Here is an 18,606-nt window from a genome sequence, read left to right on the forward strand (position 1 = left end):
ATTTTTATTTTAATTATTTAATCAATACAAGTTAGAGTATCTAGTTTGACATATATGCCGTGCACCCCATTACAAAACAAAGTGAGTAGTACTTTTTATTCTTTAATTCTTTATTGAATTAAGAAGAGGGAAAAACACAGAGCGCGACACACATTCGAATCAAAGAGGGAAAAAAATGATTAAAAAGAAAATTGTTCTTCTTCGTCTTCACCAGTGTCTCTGACACTAGAGCTACAGAAGAGAGAGAAAAAGCGACGCCATGGCAAGCATCTCAAGCTTGGTACACGAACTCCGAGAAAGATTCGCAGCTTCATCTTCAACACCTACCAACAGCAAACGAGACGACGTCGCTTTGGAAACCAGATTTCGCTCCGTTCTCCCTAATCTCCTCAACGCCTACGTCATCGCTTCTCCTTCAGGTTCACTTTCTCTCTCCTGTAAAATCGAATTTTACCAGAAATTAAGCATCAATTTGACCTAGATTTTTGAATATTACCAGAAATAAAGCATCAATTTGATGAATTTTTTTTTGATTTTTTGGTGCAGCAAATGAGAGAGAAGTAATTGCAGTATTAAAGTTGTTAAATCATACCGCCAAGAATTTTCCTGGCGTTTTCTACCACGGAAAATCGAATGCAATTTTGCCGGTTATTGGCCGCCTCTTGCCGTTCTTTGCTGAGCCGACTTTCCGGTACCGAAAATTTCAGTTTCTTTTATTTTATAAGTTGCTTGAATTCAATATTTTGAATGCTATTTTTGGATATTTTGACTTATATGAAGTACTAAAAGCTTGTACGTTGGACGTTGTGTATTGTAAGCTTCTAAATTAGGTCTCTAAATATTTCTGACATTTTTTTCAATGTGTTGATGAATTTGATTGATTTGTGAGCTGTAAGTCAAGGAATTCGTTGCGAATGCTGAAAAAATAGGGTTATGTATTGTTTAATTGAGGCTTGGTGTTTAACTTTTTATCATTTGATGAGTTATAACTGTATAAATTATGAATTTTATGAGGGATGATACTTTTATAATACTGACTAAAAAAATATTTTAATGCGAGTGGAGATGCCTTCAATTTTTGTGGTAATTCCCCAGTAATGCATCTATGTGTATGGTGTCCAATGGACCTCAGGTCTCAGGCGTGCCTTGTTATTTATACTTACATAACCAATGTGGGACAATTTTGGAATGTTAGTTGCTGTTTGGATGATATTGGTAAATATGAGCATAATGTCAAAAAGGATGCTGGTTTTTTTTTTGTCTTTGAGTAAATGGACATGTCAATCTCTAGTATTACGAAGCAAAAGTTTTCTTGTTCATTTCCATACTGTTTTGCTGTGGTGTAGATCCATATTTCTCCATGAAGGAAACTAGATAAGGAGCTATTTTGAATTTTTTTTTTAAAAAAAATCCCTTTACCCTAGGCTAGTGCCTAGTGCCTTTGGGGTGTCATACTGTCATTTGTTCATTGCTCTCTTGTTGGAGAATTAATAAGAACTACACAGGGACCGACATGGAGTGATTCTTGAAACCATTGGCTCTCTTCTAGCATTGCTTCGAAGTGGGGATCAAGATTCTTATCGTCAGTTTTTCCTGGATGCCATGTTATTAATAGAAGGTATATAGATAGTGCGATTCTTTTTTTTTGTTTGATGATTATTTTACTCTTTCTTTAGTTTAGCATGGATTATTGCATGCCAAAAAGGAAATCAGTGGTTACTGATTTGCAGAATTTGAAAGTTGGACATCTGTACCATGGGCCTCAATTTGATCGTTGGGTTTCAAAGATTTTATTTTATCCTGTGTTGGAATGCAATGTGTCCTAGTATTAAGAATGAGTATGGGAGCGTAAGTCTTTACTCTTTACTTTAACTTGTCTAACATTGATTATAGAGAACAGAAGCATGCAAATCATTTCATTAATGACATATCTGGAATGTGGTTTGCCAAGGTTAAACTAATTGTAAACTGTTAATTGTGCCTTTATTCCAAGACCCTAGGTTTCCTCTTTTGATTCTTCCTCACTAGTCATATTGGATACACGTCCAAGTCAAACCAGGCTGGCATCTGTCTATCTCCAACTCTAAGCAAGTTAAGAAGTTGTTGGGGTTAGTAGGTTTAAGTGGGTTTTATATTGTGGGGTTTTGGGAAAGAGGGGAGATATTGTAACCTAAGCAGAATAGTAGGAACACAGAAAGATAAAAAAAATAAAAAAAAATAAAGGAGTGGTCGAAAAGGAAGAACAAAAAATGGATAGAGGGAGCACTTTATGGGTATATGCTGCTTTTCTGTTGCTTCTTTCTGAATATGTTTAGGAACTTTTCTTCTGCTTAAATTACCCTTCCCATCCAATACATATAGGCTTATATTGTGAATTAGTACAAGTTTATTGAAGTTGTGGGTACTAGTTATGTTCCCCAAATGCTAACATATTCAAGGCATCGGAAGAAAACTATATTGTAGATGCTATTCATGCCAATTTTACAAGTCTCTTTCATTTTCTAAATTAGGTTTCTTATGGTACAGATCTTGGGTATGTAGGATCACTACACTACCGCAACTCAAGCATTACAGAATCTGCTCAAGTGTCTCTTAAATGCTTTTCAAAGTCATTTACCGAAATTTATAATGGTGGAGCATTACTCGGTGATCTCCCAGAATGTAACAAGCCTGGCGATGGGTATGGTATTTTAGTTGATCTCACGTTAAAGGAGAGGTGGACATTATTTTCTACTTGGATCATTTGGCTCCTAAGTAAATGCTTGACTGAGGGAACTCTTTATGTGGAAGGACTTGTGACCTCTTCTTTTATTTTGGCTGTGTGCTCCATGTTAAGCTATGAAGATGCTGATTTGCATATGGTTGGTGGCACCTTCTTCTATTTGACATTTGTTCACTTTTCCCTTTCTTGAAATTGGTTTCTTCTATTCATGGTCTCATTCTAGTATGGCTATTTATCATGTTTTATGGTAGGCATGTTTTGATTTCGCTCGGATTGCTGGAATGGCGATGAACTATGAGATTGTTCCATATGAGAAACTAATTTTTTCCATAATAATCATATTAAGCGAAGCTGATGGAAACCTTCCTGTGTTCAGGTATGATTTTTAGCATGAAGTTGGAAAATTAAGTTTCTAGCTTCCTTAAGATTGATGTGTCAAAATATTTGTAGAAGTGGGCATCAGTTTTGAAGTTTTGTCTTATTTTAATTGTTTCCTTGTGGAATCCTGTAAAGTTTTTGCTCTTTGTTAATTTAGGTGTTGCTCCTTTGAATTCCTTTACTTATGAAAAAAAGAGCCTTCCGGACCTGTTTTCATATAGGAAGTTCTTTCATGATTGATTAGGATGTGTAAAGGTAATACCATAATAGACACAGTCAGTATGATTGAATCTTATGCCAATATATTAATTATCTGAAATTTCTGTTCTTCTTTGATGTTTCGTTACTAATGAAACAAACCTAGCAGCCACTGACCGACCAGTCCAGGCCAGGATGTCAGTGGATTTCTCGCAACATACGGCTAAATCTCAGAATATGATATAGTTTCTTTATTGTTCAAATACTAAAAATATCTACACTACTTGCCTTGACCTATTTTCCCTTGAATACACCTGTTCCTATGACTTTTTTCATATTATAGATGGTTGACTACTCTCCTAGTCTCCCAGAAAATTCCAGAGTTCCTTTCCGTCAAAGTACTTTTTGTAAGTATCAGTATCAAAGGAGTCAGGTGTAAAGTCAGGATTTATGGTAGAAGATAAATTTAAAATATTTTATTTCTTGTTCATGTAAAGCACAGATAGAAAATGCACCATTCTACTTGGAATATTTGATGGTTTGTGGATACAAAATATTTATTCTGCTTGTATTTATGACAGTTCGGTTGATGTGAAGGATCAAATGCCTCAGTACTTGAGATTTGCTGTTGAGGATAAAAGAATACTTGAGAAACAAGGGGACATATATTTGTGCAAATGTCACCTTCACCCTATGTTACTTTAACACCTTGATTTACCTCAAAAATCGCGGGTCGTGTACACGACACTTGGATACTTCATTTTTAACTAAAAATTTGACTTTTAATACAAAATGGCAGAGTCCAACACTTGGACACCCATATCCGAGTTGACACTTAATCCTTGTCTGAGTAACATAGGTGCCATCACCTATTACCCACTTAAGTCTCATTTGTGTATGTGCCTCTTTCCTGGTAATGGTCGTTCTTTATATACCTGATGCAAAAATGCAATATCCTAGAGCCCAAAATTACCTTTAACAAATAACATATCATTCTTAAATGGACTTCTATTCTGATATAAGCATATCAAATGTTTCTTTTTCTTTTGCCTTAGAAAATATGTTGTTTTTCCTTGCAGAAACATGGCTTTTGACTCCACTATAGGTAGCTGTCTTGATGTTCTGCATTCCAGATGTCCTGCTGACATTGTTAGATCAACAGCTGCTGAATTAGTTATTGTGTTCTTTAACTCTCTTCCAAAAACAAAAAGTTCCGAGTTACAGGTCAAGATTAACCATCTTTTCTCCTAATTTATCGCCTTTTTCCTTTTTCCTTACAAGACAAATTGGAAGATATTTTGACTCGTACACGGCCTCTTGGTTTGAAAAATATTGTTTGTATGTTGCTTGACAGGCTGCCCTGTGTAGTGCGTATATCCGAGTCTGTAGAATTTGTCATCCTCGTGTCTGGAAGCCAAAATCTCTACTAAATATGATCTGTTCCTCAACTATTTGCTTAATGCTTCAAGATTGCTTTGAGGTGGCTATTTCTATTCTTGGTCCTGATAGGGTTGGGGGAGGCACCATTAGTGATACTACGAGTCGTCATTTAGCAGCATGTGACAATAGATCAGATAGGTTCAGAGTAGATTGTAAAAGACCAGCAGAGGATTTAGGAACTTCAAAGTTAAAGCGCCAGAAGACAAATGGAGAAGAGGTCACATCTGATTTTGTTGGGAAGAGAGAGGATGGGTGTTTTCAGCTTAATTTGGAGACAAACAGAGAATACGCTTCTGATATGTGTACATCACTTCTTTCAGCTGTTGAATCTCTGAAACCTTTAGGTCTTCTTACAAAGTCTACCAGAGATGAACTTGCTCTAGCAACTCTTAGCATGTTTTGTATGGTCTTCTGCAAATACCCAAACACCAATACATCAGCAAGAATTTTTGAGCTGATATATTTGTGGATCCCATGGATTTTCCAGCAGGTATGAAGTAGGATGAAGTTAGGTCTTGTCTCACCATTGGTTGCTACCTCTTGGTATCATTATTCCCGAGTCTGATACAATGTCTCTCATGCAGGCAAATCAAGAGAACTCTATCCGATTTGACTTGTCAAGCTATTTTGAAGCATTACACAAAACATTGTTATTGCCAAGTAAGAAAAAAATGTACTTCTTTCGTTCTTTTTTTTACTTTACCTGTTTCATTTATCATGCTCGCCAACGCATAACTTTAACCATCAATAGCTTTAATTCTCAATGAGTACAAATTAGATATTATGATAGTATTAATAGAGACGGGATTCTAAAAAGATCCCGCATAAATATGTTTTTCCTTACATATAACTCACAAAAGACAGTCAATGGAGGGGATTTGAATAGTGTAAAAGTCAAAGTAGGTCAAGTAAAAAAAGAACCGAGGAAGTATTATCTTTGTGGAGGAAATTCAAGAGTATGCTCTTCCTGTTAGAATATTAAGTAATAAATGATGATAATAATTAAAGCTGTTTGCTTTTGTTAAATAAGATTTCAACCTGCACTTGGACATTTAATCTCGTGTCAATCTCATGCATGTTCTGTATGCATTGCTAGGCTGAATCTTTTATTTATTTATTTATAATAATTTGGGTTTTGCTATACATACATACTTTCTGATCTATCTATGATTCTATGATATATAACACTTACCTCTTCAGCCCATGGTTAGGTAATGTAGATACATCAATTGTTTACTCAATATTCTCGTAAGAACTGATAATCATTGCTCTTTTTGGATCCTTGTTTGTGAAGTTGGCCGTAGGTTTGCTGTAATGTTAGTCATTTATTGTCCCGTGACATCTAAATGAAACATACAGGTGCTTTTTCCAAGTAGTCTTTTGCATTATGTTTCCTCGAATTTGTCACTCTAAATTCAGTTTGCTATTAACAATATTTTCTTGACTTGTGATGTTTTGGTAACTTTATATTTAGGTCCCTTTCCTGGAAATGTGAAACACTTTTGCAGTGACAGTGGTAACATGGATCTTATATTTTCTGTGCTCAAGCTTCCATGGACTCATTATCTCGAGGTCGTCAAAACCCATCAGCCATGGAGAACTAAATGCCTTTCCATTCAAATCTTGTCTCTGATTGGTCCCAAGTTAGAACTTCAACTTGATGTTTTGAATTTGGGACTTCATGATGCAGTGGAAGAAGTCAGGATGGAAGCTGTCATGGCTATGCCAATTATTGTCATGTCATCTGATTTTTGTGCACTCTCGTCTATTTTAACATGGCTCAAGTAAGTGAAGAATGTTTTGTCCTTGCATATGATCTGAAACTGGATGTTGTCTCTTACAGGCACAGATGATTGCCTTTTATCTTCTTTTTTTTTTTTTTTTTAAATTTATTATTATTATTATTATTATTATTTTTTAAATTCACTCTTCATATAACATATGCTACCTATACTCGAACAAAGCATACTGATGTCACTAATAAAAAGTGTCCTACTGTCCACTGTGGATTGTAGCAACAATTGAGTCAGCTTGTAGACCTTATATTTAAGGAAATGCTAATATTGCTACTGTTTGCTATTTGATTCTCAATTTGTAGGTATCTTGGGAAAGAGGTGCATGAGAATGTCAGAAAAGTAATTCCTTTTTCTTTAGGCTATTTGTCATGCCTGACAGAATTTTGTCACAATTCTGATGGTAGAAGCGCACATGGTTGCAAAATTTCCTTTCATAGCGATGAAAAGCACAATCTGATGCTGGATTCTTTATTTCAAGGATTTTGGTGTGCAAAGTGTGATAAAAAGGTTGTTCATGCTGATGCTCGGAATTCATTTGTCATGCATGTCCCAGATAATATATGCATAAAGGACACTGCTTTGTGTGACTTTAGCTACATACATTCATTGTTCTTCAACTTTCTTTTTGATGAGTCTTCAGAAGAGGTCCAAGTTTCCTGTGTAGCAATATTTCACCGAATCATCATGCATGCAGAGAGAAAAGTTCTTCTAGAAACAAGAGCCCAATGGATTAAATGTATTGAATTCCTGCTCCTCCATAAAAAGAGGTCTTTGAGGGAAGCATTCTGCTCTCAGCTCAGGTTCTTTCTGGATAATAATATTTTAATTTGTCTGTTTCCAGAGATGGAGATGCCAAACGCAAGTAAAAGACAGATGTTTTTTGATAAAATAGTAAAAGCACTTGCAACAACTGAAGACCCCCAAATTGTTGAAACTTTATTGGAGTCAGCTGCTGAGATTATGATGGCAGTGGATATAAACTGTCAGCTTTTCTTAGCTTCGCTTATTTTGCTGGTTGACAAACTTGACAATCCCCATCTGACTGTTAGAGTGACTGCTGCAAGGTTAATTGATCGGTCTTGCTACTTTCATCTTCAAGGAGGAGTTGAACTAGTCCTTTCAAAGTTCACTTATATTCGAAATGTGTTATTTGAGTATCTTTGCCTAAGGCTTGTAAACCGGTCAGAAATGGTGAGGGAATTTGCTGAGGCTGTTCATGGTATTGAAACCAAGAAGCTGGTCCTCAAAATGATTCCGGTTGTTCTCCCAAAGCTTGTTGTCGCCCAAAAGAATGACGAACAATCAGTTGCCATTTTGCATGAGCTTGCCAACTACTTGGACACAAATATGGTTAATATGATTGTTCGCTGGCTACCGAAAGTACTTGCTTATGCTCTTCAGCAATCTGATGGCAAAGAGTTGCTCTCTGTTTTGCAATTTTACCACGAGCAAATAGAATCAGACAAGCAACAATTATTTGCTGCTTCATTACCTGATTTATTGGAGGAATTAGTGTGCTTTGTGGATGGAAATGACCCAGAAGAGATTAGCCAAAAGTATGTAGTTTGGCTTGTAAATCTTGGTGGATGCCTCCTTGATATGATTCCAATCTATGGCTATTGAGATCTGTGCTACTTGGAGCCAGGTACTTGTATCGGTCTCCGGTGCTTGTTCAGTCAGACCCCACAATTTTGTGAAATCTGCACTTGTTTTCAGCCTAAAATGAATGTTCATAGCGTCTATACCCATGTAAGAGTGTTGTGGATCTGATACAAGTACTTGAGGTGAAATGTAGAGTCCGAGTAACACAGGTTTCTTTTATTTTTATTTTACTTTGCTTTATGTGAGGTTTCACATGCAATTCTAGTGTAGTACAAGATATTGTGCATATATGCCAATTATCCTTACCTTTTTTCTTCTCATTCTAGAAGCAGTTCTTCTCATGATTTAGTATATCACAGAAATATGATATAAACTATCCTGTATTATTCATGTTCATCTTTATTTCATTGTGTAACTTTCTTATATTCGTTGACAGGTTGGGAAGAGTACCACAAATGATAGAAGAAGTTGCAAAAACTTTGACGGGAAGTGAAGATCTACCTAGCTTCTTGAAGAATTATTTTGTTGTCATTCTCAAAAGAATTGATACGAAAATGCTCCAGGCAAAGGACATCTCTTGGCAGAAGCAAGCTATTAAAAGAATAGAATTGTTGATTAAATTGATGGGTCCTCACCTTAGTACCTATGTACCAAAACTTATGGTGCTTCTCATGCATGCGATTGAGAAGGAATCCCTGCGTGGTGAAGGTCTCGCTGTGTTACATTTCTTCATCAAGCAGCTGGCGATGCTGTCACCATCTAGTGCCAAGCATGTCATATTTCAAGTTTTTTCTGCTCTAATTCCCTTTTTGGAGAAAGAAAAAGATAAGCCTTCTATGCATTTGGATAAAATTGTTGATGTTATAGAAGAGCTTGTGTGTGAAAATAAGGATATATTAAAGCAGCACATTCGTGAATTTCCTCTGTTGCCCAGCATTCCTGCATTAATAAAGGTAAATCAAGTGATACAAGAAGCACGAGGGTCAATGACTTTGAAGGATCAATTGCGAGATGCCGCTGATGGCCTGAATCATGAAAACTTAAATGTAAGGTATATGGTTGCTTGTGAACTAAGCAAACTACTGAACCTTAGGAATGAGGATGTCGCAGCAACAATTGGCACAGAAATGGGTTTAGATATTACTGTTTTAAGCTCTCTGATTACATCTTTATTGAGAGGATGTTCTGAAGAATCACGGACTTCAGTTGGGCAGAGGTTAAAAATGGTGTGTGCGGACTGTCTTGGCGCTCTAGGTGCTGTTGATCCTGCCAAGGTAAAGGCAGCACCATGTCAAAGATTCAAAATTCAGTGCTCTGATGATGATTTGATCTTTGAACTGATCCATAAGCACCTCGCCAGGGCATTCAGAGCTGCCCCTGATGCTAACATCCAAGATGCTGCTGCATTTGCTATTCAGGAGCTGCTAAAAATTGCTGGATGCAATGCTGTGGCCTCTTTGTCGCAGATGCTGAAGGTTGGCGTACTGGGGTCTAAGGGCTCTAATGATTGTCAAGTGATGAGTGAAAGGGGTCAACGGTTGTGGGACCGATTTTCTGACTATGTTAAGGAGATCATTGCACCATGCTTAATTTCTCGGTTTCAACTTTCCGATGCATCAGAATCTTCCTCTTCTGGTGCTATATATCAACCTTCTTTGTCATTTAGGAATTGGATCTTTCGTTGGATTAAAAAACTGATTGTGGACGCTACTGGATCTCGTGCAAGCATTTTCAAGGCTTGTCGTGAAATAATGCGCCATGATATGCAAACAGCAACATATTTGCTACCTTATTTAGTTCTTGATGTTGTTTGCCATGGTTCAGAGGCAGCCCGCTCCGGTATTACAGGAGAGATATTGTCTGTCCTTGATGCAGCTGCCTCGGAGAATAGTGGTGCTGCAGTTCTTGTAATTGGAGGTGGGCAAGGTGAGATTTGTATCCAAGCTGTGTTTACTCTGCTTGATAATATGGGACAATGGGTTGATGATGTGGGTCAAGAAATAGCACTTTCCCACTCTCCATTTGTTTCCTCTAAAGAAGCTTCCAAGTTAAGCAACACAACTAGCAACTCTGCAGCTGATAGGGACAAACTTCGTGCACAATGCAAATATGTTTCTGAGCTTTTGGATGCAATTCCAAAGGTGACCCTAGCAAGGGCATCCTTCAGGTGCCAGGCTTATGCTAGATCATTGATGTACTTTGAATCGCATGTTCGGGTAAAATCAGGCTCGTTTAACCCAGCAGCTGAGAGGAGTGGCATCTTTGAGGATGAAGACATTTCATTCCTGATGGAAATCTATAGTGGTATGGATGAACCTGATGGTTTATCAGGGTTGGCTAGCTTAAGAAAGTCAGTAAGTTTACAAGATCAGCTGCTAATAAACAAAAAGGCTGGAAACTGGGCAGAGGTCCTGACTTCTTGTGAACAAGCGTTGCAGATGGAATCTACCTCAGTTCAAAGGCATTCAGATGTTCTCAATTGCTTACTTAATATGTGCCATCTTCAGACAATGGTTACCCATGTGGATGGCCTAATATCTAGAATTCCTCAATATAAGAAAACATGGTGCATGCAAGGGGTGCAGGCTGCGTGGAGACTTGGAAAATGGGACCTAATGGATGAGTATCTAGATGGAGCTAATAAAGAAGGCCTACTTTGTAGCATTTCTGACAGCAATGCTTCGTTTGACATGGATGTTGCTAAAATCCTTCAGGCAATTATGCAAAAAGATCGATTTGTGGTTGATGAGAAAATTGCTTTATCAAAGCAAGCTCTTATTGCTCCATTAGCTGCTGCTGGCATGGACTCATATGCACGGGCTTATCCGTTTATTGTAAAACTTCATCTTTTGAGAGAGCTAGAAAACTTTCGTGATCTACTCGGTTGCCATTCTTTCTTGGAAAAACCTTTTCATCTTGGACACCCAGAGTTTTTGAAAGTTATAGAGAACTGGGAGAATAGGCTAAAATTCACACAACCATCTCTCTGGGCAAGGGAACCACTTTTAGCTTTCAGGAGACTTGTTTTTGGTTCCAGTAAAATGGGAGCTCAAGTTGGAGACTGCTGGCTTCAATATGCTAAGCTCTGTCGCTCTGCTGGTCATTATGAGACAGCTAATCGAGCTATTCTTGAGGCGAATTCTTCTGGTGCACCTAATGTCCACATTGAAAAAGCCAAGCTTCTATGGAGCATGAAGCGGTCTGAGGGTGCAATTGCTGAATTGCAGCAGTCTCTCTTAAACATGCCTATAGAAGTTGTTGGGTCTGCTGCAATTTCATCTATTACTAGCCTTGCCTTGATTCCACCAAATCCACAACCCTTGCATGGTGATACTCAAGCTCAAAATGAGAATCGTAATATAGGAAAGACCCTTCTCTTATACTCAAGATGGATCCATTATACTGGACAAAAGCAGAAAGAAGACGTAATGAGTCTGTATTCTAGGGTGAGGGAATTGCAACCTAAGTGGGAGAAAGGTTACTTCTATGTTGCTAAGTATTGTGATGAAGTTCTTGTTGATGCTAGAAAACGTCAGGTGGAAAATGTTGATACTAATCCAAGGATACCACCTGCTTCTGGTATCATCTCTAATAATTCGAATGCTGAGAAGCCTTGGTGGGTTAATCTTCCTGAAGCACTTTTATTTTACGCTAAAGGCCTTCACAGAGGTCATAAGAATCTTTTCCAAGCCCTCCCAAGATTGTTGACCCTTTGGTTTGACTTTGGAAGTGTATATCATCAGAGTGGGTCATCAAATAAAGATCTAAAGAATGTTCAGGGGAAGGTTGTATTTTGGTTGTGAGTTCTCAAATTTCATTTAACATTGTTTAATGCTTGATAATCTTCTTTTGACATCACTATTACTGTATTACACAGGTAATGAGTATTATGCGAGGCTGTCTGAAAGATTTGCCAACTTATCAGTGGCTGGCTGTTCTGCCACAGTTAGTTTCTAGAATCTGCCACCAAAATGAAGAGATTGTTCGATTGGTCAAACACATCATTACTTCTGTTCTCCGGCAGTATCCTCAGCAAGCTATATGGCTCATGGCGGCTGTTTCTAAATCTGCTGTTCCTTCAAGGAGACAAGCAGCTGCAGAGATCTTGCAAGCTGCGCGCAAGGGGCCCAGTCCAGACAGCCGTCGCAATGAATTTTTTTCTCAGTTTACCAGTTTGATTGATCATCTGATTAGGTTGTGCTTTCATGCCAGCCAATCAAAAGTGAGAACAATTAATATCTTAACTGAATTTAGTTCCCTGAAGAGAATGATGCCTCTAGGAATTATAATGCCTATTCAGCAGTCTCTCACAGTTAACTTGCCTACTTGTGAGTCAACCTTGACAGACTCATCTAATATCTTTTCAGCTACTGATCTTCCAACAATAGCTGGAATAGCAGATGAAGTTGAAATACTTTCATCTCTTCAACGTCCCAAAAAAGTAAGTACTTGCACATTCCACTTTCATTCCAGACAGTGCTTGCTTTAGTTAATAAATATGATGGTATATATTGTTTCCATTAAGTGAGGCTGCATCAATCTCTCCGCCATCATTTTAACATGACCCGAGTGTGATCAAATACTTGAAAATTGGATATTTCAAACTCTGCAAACTATTTGCTGTCTCTCGATGTGCCTTTGTGTGGCTTGAGTGTGTTGTGAAATTAGGGCCGTAGAAAAAAAAAAATTAATGGCTGTGGTAATGTGGTCATGGCTGCAGTAACAGTAGCATTCGTGGCATATCCTAGGTTTTATGTGTCCATATTAGTGTCAATTTTAAAATTGAGATTATTTTGTTTAAATATAGTTTAGATTAATGTTTTCTCTTATTTTGTTTTAAATTTTTATAATATTAGGAAATGCTTTTGATTTTTTTTTTTTTTTTTTTTTTGGAGAAATAATAGATTCTTATTTGTAATAATTATAAGGATTTTAAATGAAAAACTATCTATAAATGCCCCGTATATTCCCAAAACAACCTTAAGTTAAAAGTTTAAATTAAATGATTAAAATCACCCATTAAGGCCCCGTTCACTTCACCATATTTTTGCTGAACTGAAATTATTTTTGCTTAACTGAAATTATTTTTACTGATTTTCTGTTATATTTCTTCTTTAAAGTTACTAATTTTTCACTGAACTAAAATTATTTTTACCAAACTGAACTTATTTTTACTGAAGTGAACTTATTTTGCTGAACTAAAATTATTTTTATTGAACTGAAATTATTTTTACTTTTTTAAGGTGAAGTGAACAGGGCCTAAATACTATTCTATCTACTCTGAAATCTGACCACTTATTTAAGAGTTCATTACGTGAATAGATTACTTTGGGCTTAGCCTTTTGGTAATCACTTGGCATAAGATTTCAACCTTTGAGCCTTATTAATGAAATGCTCTTAAAGATTTGATCAGATACAAGATTTTTTAATAAGTTTGCTTGTGCAGGTTGTTCTAGTTGGAAGTGATGGCATTGAGCGTGCGTTTCTCTGTAAACCCAAAGATGATCTACGAAAGGATGCTCGTATGATGGAATTTAATGCTATGATTAATCGTTTACTGTCAAAATGTGCTGAAAGCCGTCGAAGAAAGCTATATATTCGCACTTTTGCCGTAATTCCTTTAACTGAGGATTGTGGAATGGTGGAGTGGGTGCCTCACACTCGTGGTCTACGGCACATTCTTCAGGATATCTATATAACGTGTGGCAAATTTGACAGACAGAAGACAAATCCTCAGATTAAGCGATTGTATGATCAATCCCAAGGGAGAATGCCAGAAGATGAGATGTTGAAGACCAAAATACTTCCAATGTTTCCCCCTGTTTTCCACAAATGGTTTTTAACTACATTTGCTGAGCCAGCTGCCTGGTTCAGAGCCAGAGTTGCTTATGCACATACTACTGCAGTGTGGTCCATGGTTGGTCACATTGTAGGCCTTGGGGATCGACATGGAGAAAACATCCTTTTTGATTCTACTACAGGGGATTGTGTGCATGTTGACTTTAGTTGCTTATTTGACAAAGGTCTGCTGTTGGAGAAACCAGAGCTTGTGCCTTTCAGATTGACCCAGGTGAGTGGAGTGCATGGTATTTGCATGTTTGTAAAAAAGTGATGTCCCGTAGTCTTTTGTGCCTTTACTGCTTTTGTTGCTACCTTATTTTATTTTACTCTACTCTCATCATCTATTGGTAAATTGGTATCAAAAATAGGATCTCCCTTGTTAAGCCTTTTGATTTCTTGATCTGAAATTTCATGGATGATTTATGACCGATGACAAGTTGATGCTCTAATTTAAGCTACTTTGCGGTGAATGCCAGAATATGATTGATGGATTGGGAATCACTGGATATGAGGGCGTCTTTCTCAAGGTGTGTGAAATTACGCTTTCGGTTCTCAGAACTCACAGGGAGACCCTAATGAGTGTTCTTGAAACATTTATCCATGATCCCCTTGTAGAGTGGACTAAATCTCATAAATCAAGCGGAGTGGAAGTTCAAAATCCCCATGCCCAGGTTTGATAGTTTCTTCTGCACACTCAATCTTACCTCTGTTTCAGGTACTATGTTATTGTGTTAAAGCTGGCTCAGCTGTTGTGTAGAATAAATTGGTATTGAAAAATCTAATCTCCTGTGGCAATAAAATACTCACCCCACAAGCCCACACTAGAAAGGGAGAGAAATTGCCCAGGGCCACCTTATGCATCAAAATAGCTACCTCAATATACAAAGCATCATTCTCCATTAATCCGTGATACCCCTTTTACTCTGGCCATCCTTGGGAGTTGGGACAAATCACTAATCCCAAGGATGATGAAGTTTGCTAATAACCCATCGTGTCTTCCTTCCTTGGCCTTTTCTTTGATAGCACAGTATGCAAAATTGAAGTTAGGTTTGGCTTGAACATCTATATGTGGTTTGTTGGTCTTGAAGGAAAATGATTGTCTTTTACATGAAGAAATTGGTGGTTTGTCTCAGGAAGGTCACTTCTCCTTGATATTGCTGACAGACATTTGCTTTTCATTTTCCCTTCCCATCATTCTCTTAAAGTTAATTTTACCAAAACAAATTTTTAAAAAAGGCTTAGTTTTGGAAGTATGAGTTTGCCGCTTAGTATGTAAAAGAAAGAAGGGGTCTCGTAAAGGATGAATTCTTTTAGTTCAAATCAATAAATCAACCTGTTTTTCACGTAATACTATAACTGTATCAATGGGTGGGATAAACTCAAGTCGATATCAAAGGTGCAAATATTACTGAGAATCTGATAGAAAAATCTTCTGCAATTCATGCTGTTTCTAGAAGTTAGCATCTTAATTATGCAAGAGCTAAGAAAGGTAAGTTGGATTGAGACTAAGGAGGAATTTGTTCCTTAATGATTGTTTATTGTGAGAAAGGAGGGAAGAACTAACAGCTGTTGACAAATGTACACTTATGTAATCTCATACAGAGATAGTGCAATTTGACAACTCAGACACTTATGTAATCTAATACCCTTACTGAATTGCATGTTTGTTAATTGCAGCGTGCTATTAGTAACATTGAAGCAAGATTGCAAGGAATTGTTGTTGGGGTTGCAGCAGCACCATCTTTGCCTTTAGCTGTGGAGGGGCAAGCTCGTCGGTTGACTGCTGAGGCAGTTTCTCACAAAAACCTTGGGAGAATGTACATATGGTGGATGCCTTGGTTTTGATTTCAGTTTCTCTTTAGTCTACTGCTCCTTGAGGTATTTTAGCTCAATTTTTTTCCTCCTAATTATGATACTGCCACTGAACATAATTATTGCTCATGCTTTCTATTTAGAATGCCCAGACAAATATATGCCTGCTGTTATGCAACATTAACATTAACATATGACCTGTTGCTATGCAACATTAACATTTGATCACTACCCCCGGGCCGGCTTTTCTCGAGTTGTGGGGTGCCAAATATCCAACCTCATTCTTCTGCTTGTATGCTATTAACAACTATGTGTGCCTGCCTGTATCCTTAGAAAATACTGTGTATGGTTCATGTTTGAGATTGGTGTATTTTTACAGGAAAATTACCAACTTGCTTGGATAATTCCTGTGACTCATTTTGCTGTGGGTAATAGTGACAAAAATTTGTGCCTGCTGGAATTCTATGAATTGGTGGTTAGTGTTACGGTGAAGTACAAATAATGGGTTTTGTGCAAGACTCATTATTGCGAAAGAATGCACTATTTTTAAAGCTGTACAGTTATGCCTAGTTAAGTGTCTTTGATTAAGCATATTAGCTGTCTTCTCTTCATCATATACTGTTTAAGTAGATTATCTGACACAAAGTAATGTATCTTTAGTGATTTTCAGGTTTATACAAGTATGGAGCTTGATATTGGTTTGAGTGACCACATGCTGAGAGATGATGCAATCTTTCTAATCATTAGTTACAACAAAGTATATGACGTGTTTTGGTGTGCCTCCAAAGTCGTCCTGGATACTTAAATCTGAAATCACAAAAGTTTAGGTTTCCATGTTTCATTTATCACTGCTGCTGGCCCAGAGCAACATTGCGTTTCATGTTTACTTAAAATCAAGGTAAAACCTACTAAAATCCTTCACTAACGAGGACTGTGCTCAGGGCATATTATCAAAATTGGTCTTCTCATGAAATTACATTTGACCTTTAATTTACCACTAATGCAGGTGTAACCCTAGTTGGGACAGGATAGTTTCGACATTTATCCCTTAATCTGGGCAGATACTCCAATGAGCTCCTCATGATTTGTACATATCTTATTGCAAGCAATTATCACATGCTATACCTGAAGACTGTTGTATTGTAGGGACAAAAACTAAGGTAAGTTTATGCTAATTCTGACAATTTTTGGCTTGAAAGCAGCCAAGAAATTAGCATTCCATATTGATCTTTTTTGAACCCTGCTTACTGTGTTTATACGAAGTATATGACAGGACTATGCTACTGCGCTACAGACTACAGAAGTTGCAGTCATTTGGAAAAAAAAAATGTACCCTGAGACTCCCATAAGAATAGGATTAGAATTAGGATAGTAAAATCACAGCACCCAAGTAAATCTGGGTGCCACATTCAGTTGCTCTAGAAGCTACAGTGGAGGCGGAAGGAGTTGAGGGTCACTTTGCACATTGATGATGTAGATATAAACAAAAGACAAAGTAATTAGCTGGAGTTTAAACTCTAAATTTTATAAATGATGATGATGTAAATTTTGGATATTATATGGCTCAAATAACTCAAATTTTATCCTCATTGCACAAGAATACACTTCACCTTGATTGTTGCTCATTTTGTCCATTTACAGAATTGGCAAATATACATTCTTCAAGATTAACATTTGTTTGCCTCTGCTCATTTTTCTTTCTTGTGCTGTGCATACTGTTTTGAGTGTTCTCTTATACTACTTCCGTTTTTTATTAGTCGACACGTTTTGATTTTAGCACTATTCATACACCTCCTTTTGACCATATTTTGTGATTTATATGTGAAGAGAAATATAGTTAAGTGGAATCTTGTTAGATTCGTATATTTCAAAATATCAACTTTTTATAATTTTTGCTTATCGGTAATTAAAGATATTAATAATTGAATTTGTGTATTGGCAAACGTGACTAAAGAAATGTGTCAACTAAAAAGAAACCGAGGAAGTATTTGTTATATATGGTTTTTTTTTATTTTTGTTTTATACTTGTTCATAAATTGTGGACATATTTGTCCAAATTTAATTGACAGCTCAAGTATTGCACTTTGCACATAGTTTTATGCGATTAATTGTCTCAATATGCCTCATTTCATTCTAAAGCTAAACTATGTGTGCACGCAATGCGTGTGATAATTTTTTTTAACTATCAAAGAACAAAGAAACTCCTGTAATATTGATTGACTAACCCTATATCACTGTTCGAATAACCCTAACACTGATGTAGTAACCTTGTAACACTGATCAAGAAACCCCTATAACACTAGTAACTCCCATGATTGTTAGCCACACGGTGTGACCTGTCACAAATTAAAATTTGTGATTTAATTAGTATCGTGATTCAAGTAATTGATTTTTTTTAATATACAAAGTAAGTTTTTGTTGATTGATTAATTTTTTTTTTTTTTTCGATTTATTGCCTTTTTTTTTTTTTTTTTTTTTTATATTGTCTTTATTCAATATTTAAGGGAATAGGGTGCTGTGGTCTTTTTAAGAGAACCATAATAAAGATGGGAGAATCAGTTTGGTCCAAACAGGGGCCATGAACATTAAAAATTAAAAAAATAAAAACTTATGGGATCAATTTTGTTAGTGGTTATTCGATTAACAAATTGAATCAAATCCTTCTTCTATTACGATTAAAAATCTATATTAAAATCAAAGCTTTTGAGAAATGAAAAGCTATGTAGAATGTAGTCCCGACTTCTACCATTGATGTTCAATTAAGTTAACAAAAACTCGTAGTAAAGTAATACGAAGTAGATAACTAGATATCAGCTG

At 36.7% G+C, this 18,606-nt stretch overlaps 1 protein-coding gene across 5 annotated transcripts; it reads left to right on the forward strand.

The window, feature by feature from the left end:
* Positions 1–34: 34 nt before the first annotated feature.
* LOC110718489 (serine/threonine-protein kinase ATR-like) lies at positions 35–17,384 on the forward strand. 5 transcript variants are annotated; one of them, XM_021897317.1, is made up of 19 exons: positions 35–419; positions 547–691; positions 1,506–1,618; positions 2,527–2,861; positions 2,974–3,098; positions 4,378–4,522; positions 4,653–5,228; positions 5,323–5,398; positions 6,213–6,522; positions 6,837–8,090; positions 8,573–11,921; positions 12,014–12,577; positions 13,583–14,206; positions 14,454–14,648; positions 15,655–15,855; positions 16,169–16,358; positions 16,460–16,687; positions 16,796–16,949; positions 17,063–17,384. In XM_021897317.1, the coding sequence occupies exons 1-15, from the start codon at positions 260–262 to the stop codon at positions 15,820–15,822; spliced, it is 8,139 nt and encodes a 2,712-aa protein (XP_021753009.1). In that variant the 5' UTR covers positions 35–259; the 3' UTR covers positions 15,823–15,855; positions 16,169–16,358; positions 16,460–16,687; positions 16,796–16,949; positions 17,063–17,384. The 5 variants fall into 5 exon arrangements, with proteins under 5 accessions (XP_021753009.1, XP_021753012.1, XP_021753011.1 ...); XM_021897320.1 differs by lacking the exon at positions 16,169–16,358 and having other exon boundaries at positions 14,454–14,504; positions 14,593–14,648; XM_021897319.1 differs by lacking the exon at positions 16,169–16,358 and having other exon boundaries at positions 16,450–16,687; positions 17,053–17,384.
* Positions 17,385–18,606: the final 1,222 nt, after the last annotated feature.

This window comes from Chenopodium quinoa, unplaced genomic scaffold (assembly GCF_001683475.1).
Source record: "Chenopodium quinoa cultivar QQ74 unplaced genomic scaffold, ASM168347v1, whole genome shotgun sequence".
NCBI lineage: Eukaryota > Viridiplantae > Streptophyta > Magnoliopsida > Caryophyllales > Amaranthaceae > Chenopodium > Chenopodium quinoa.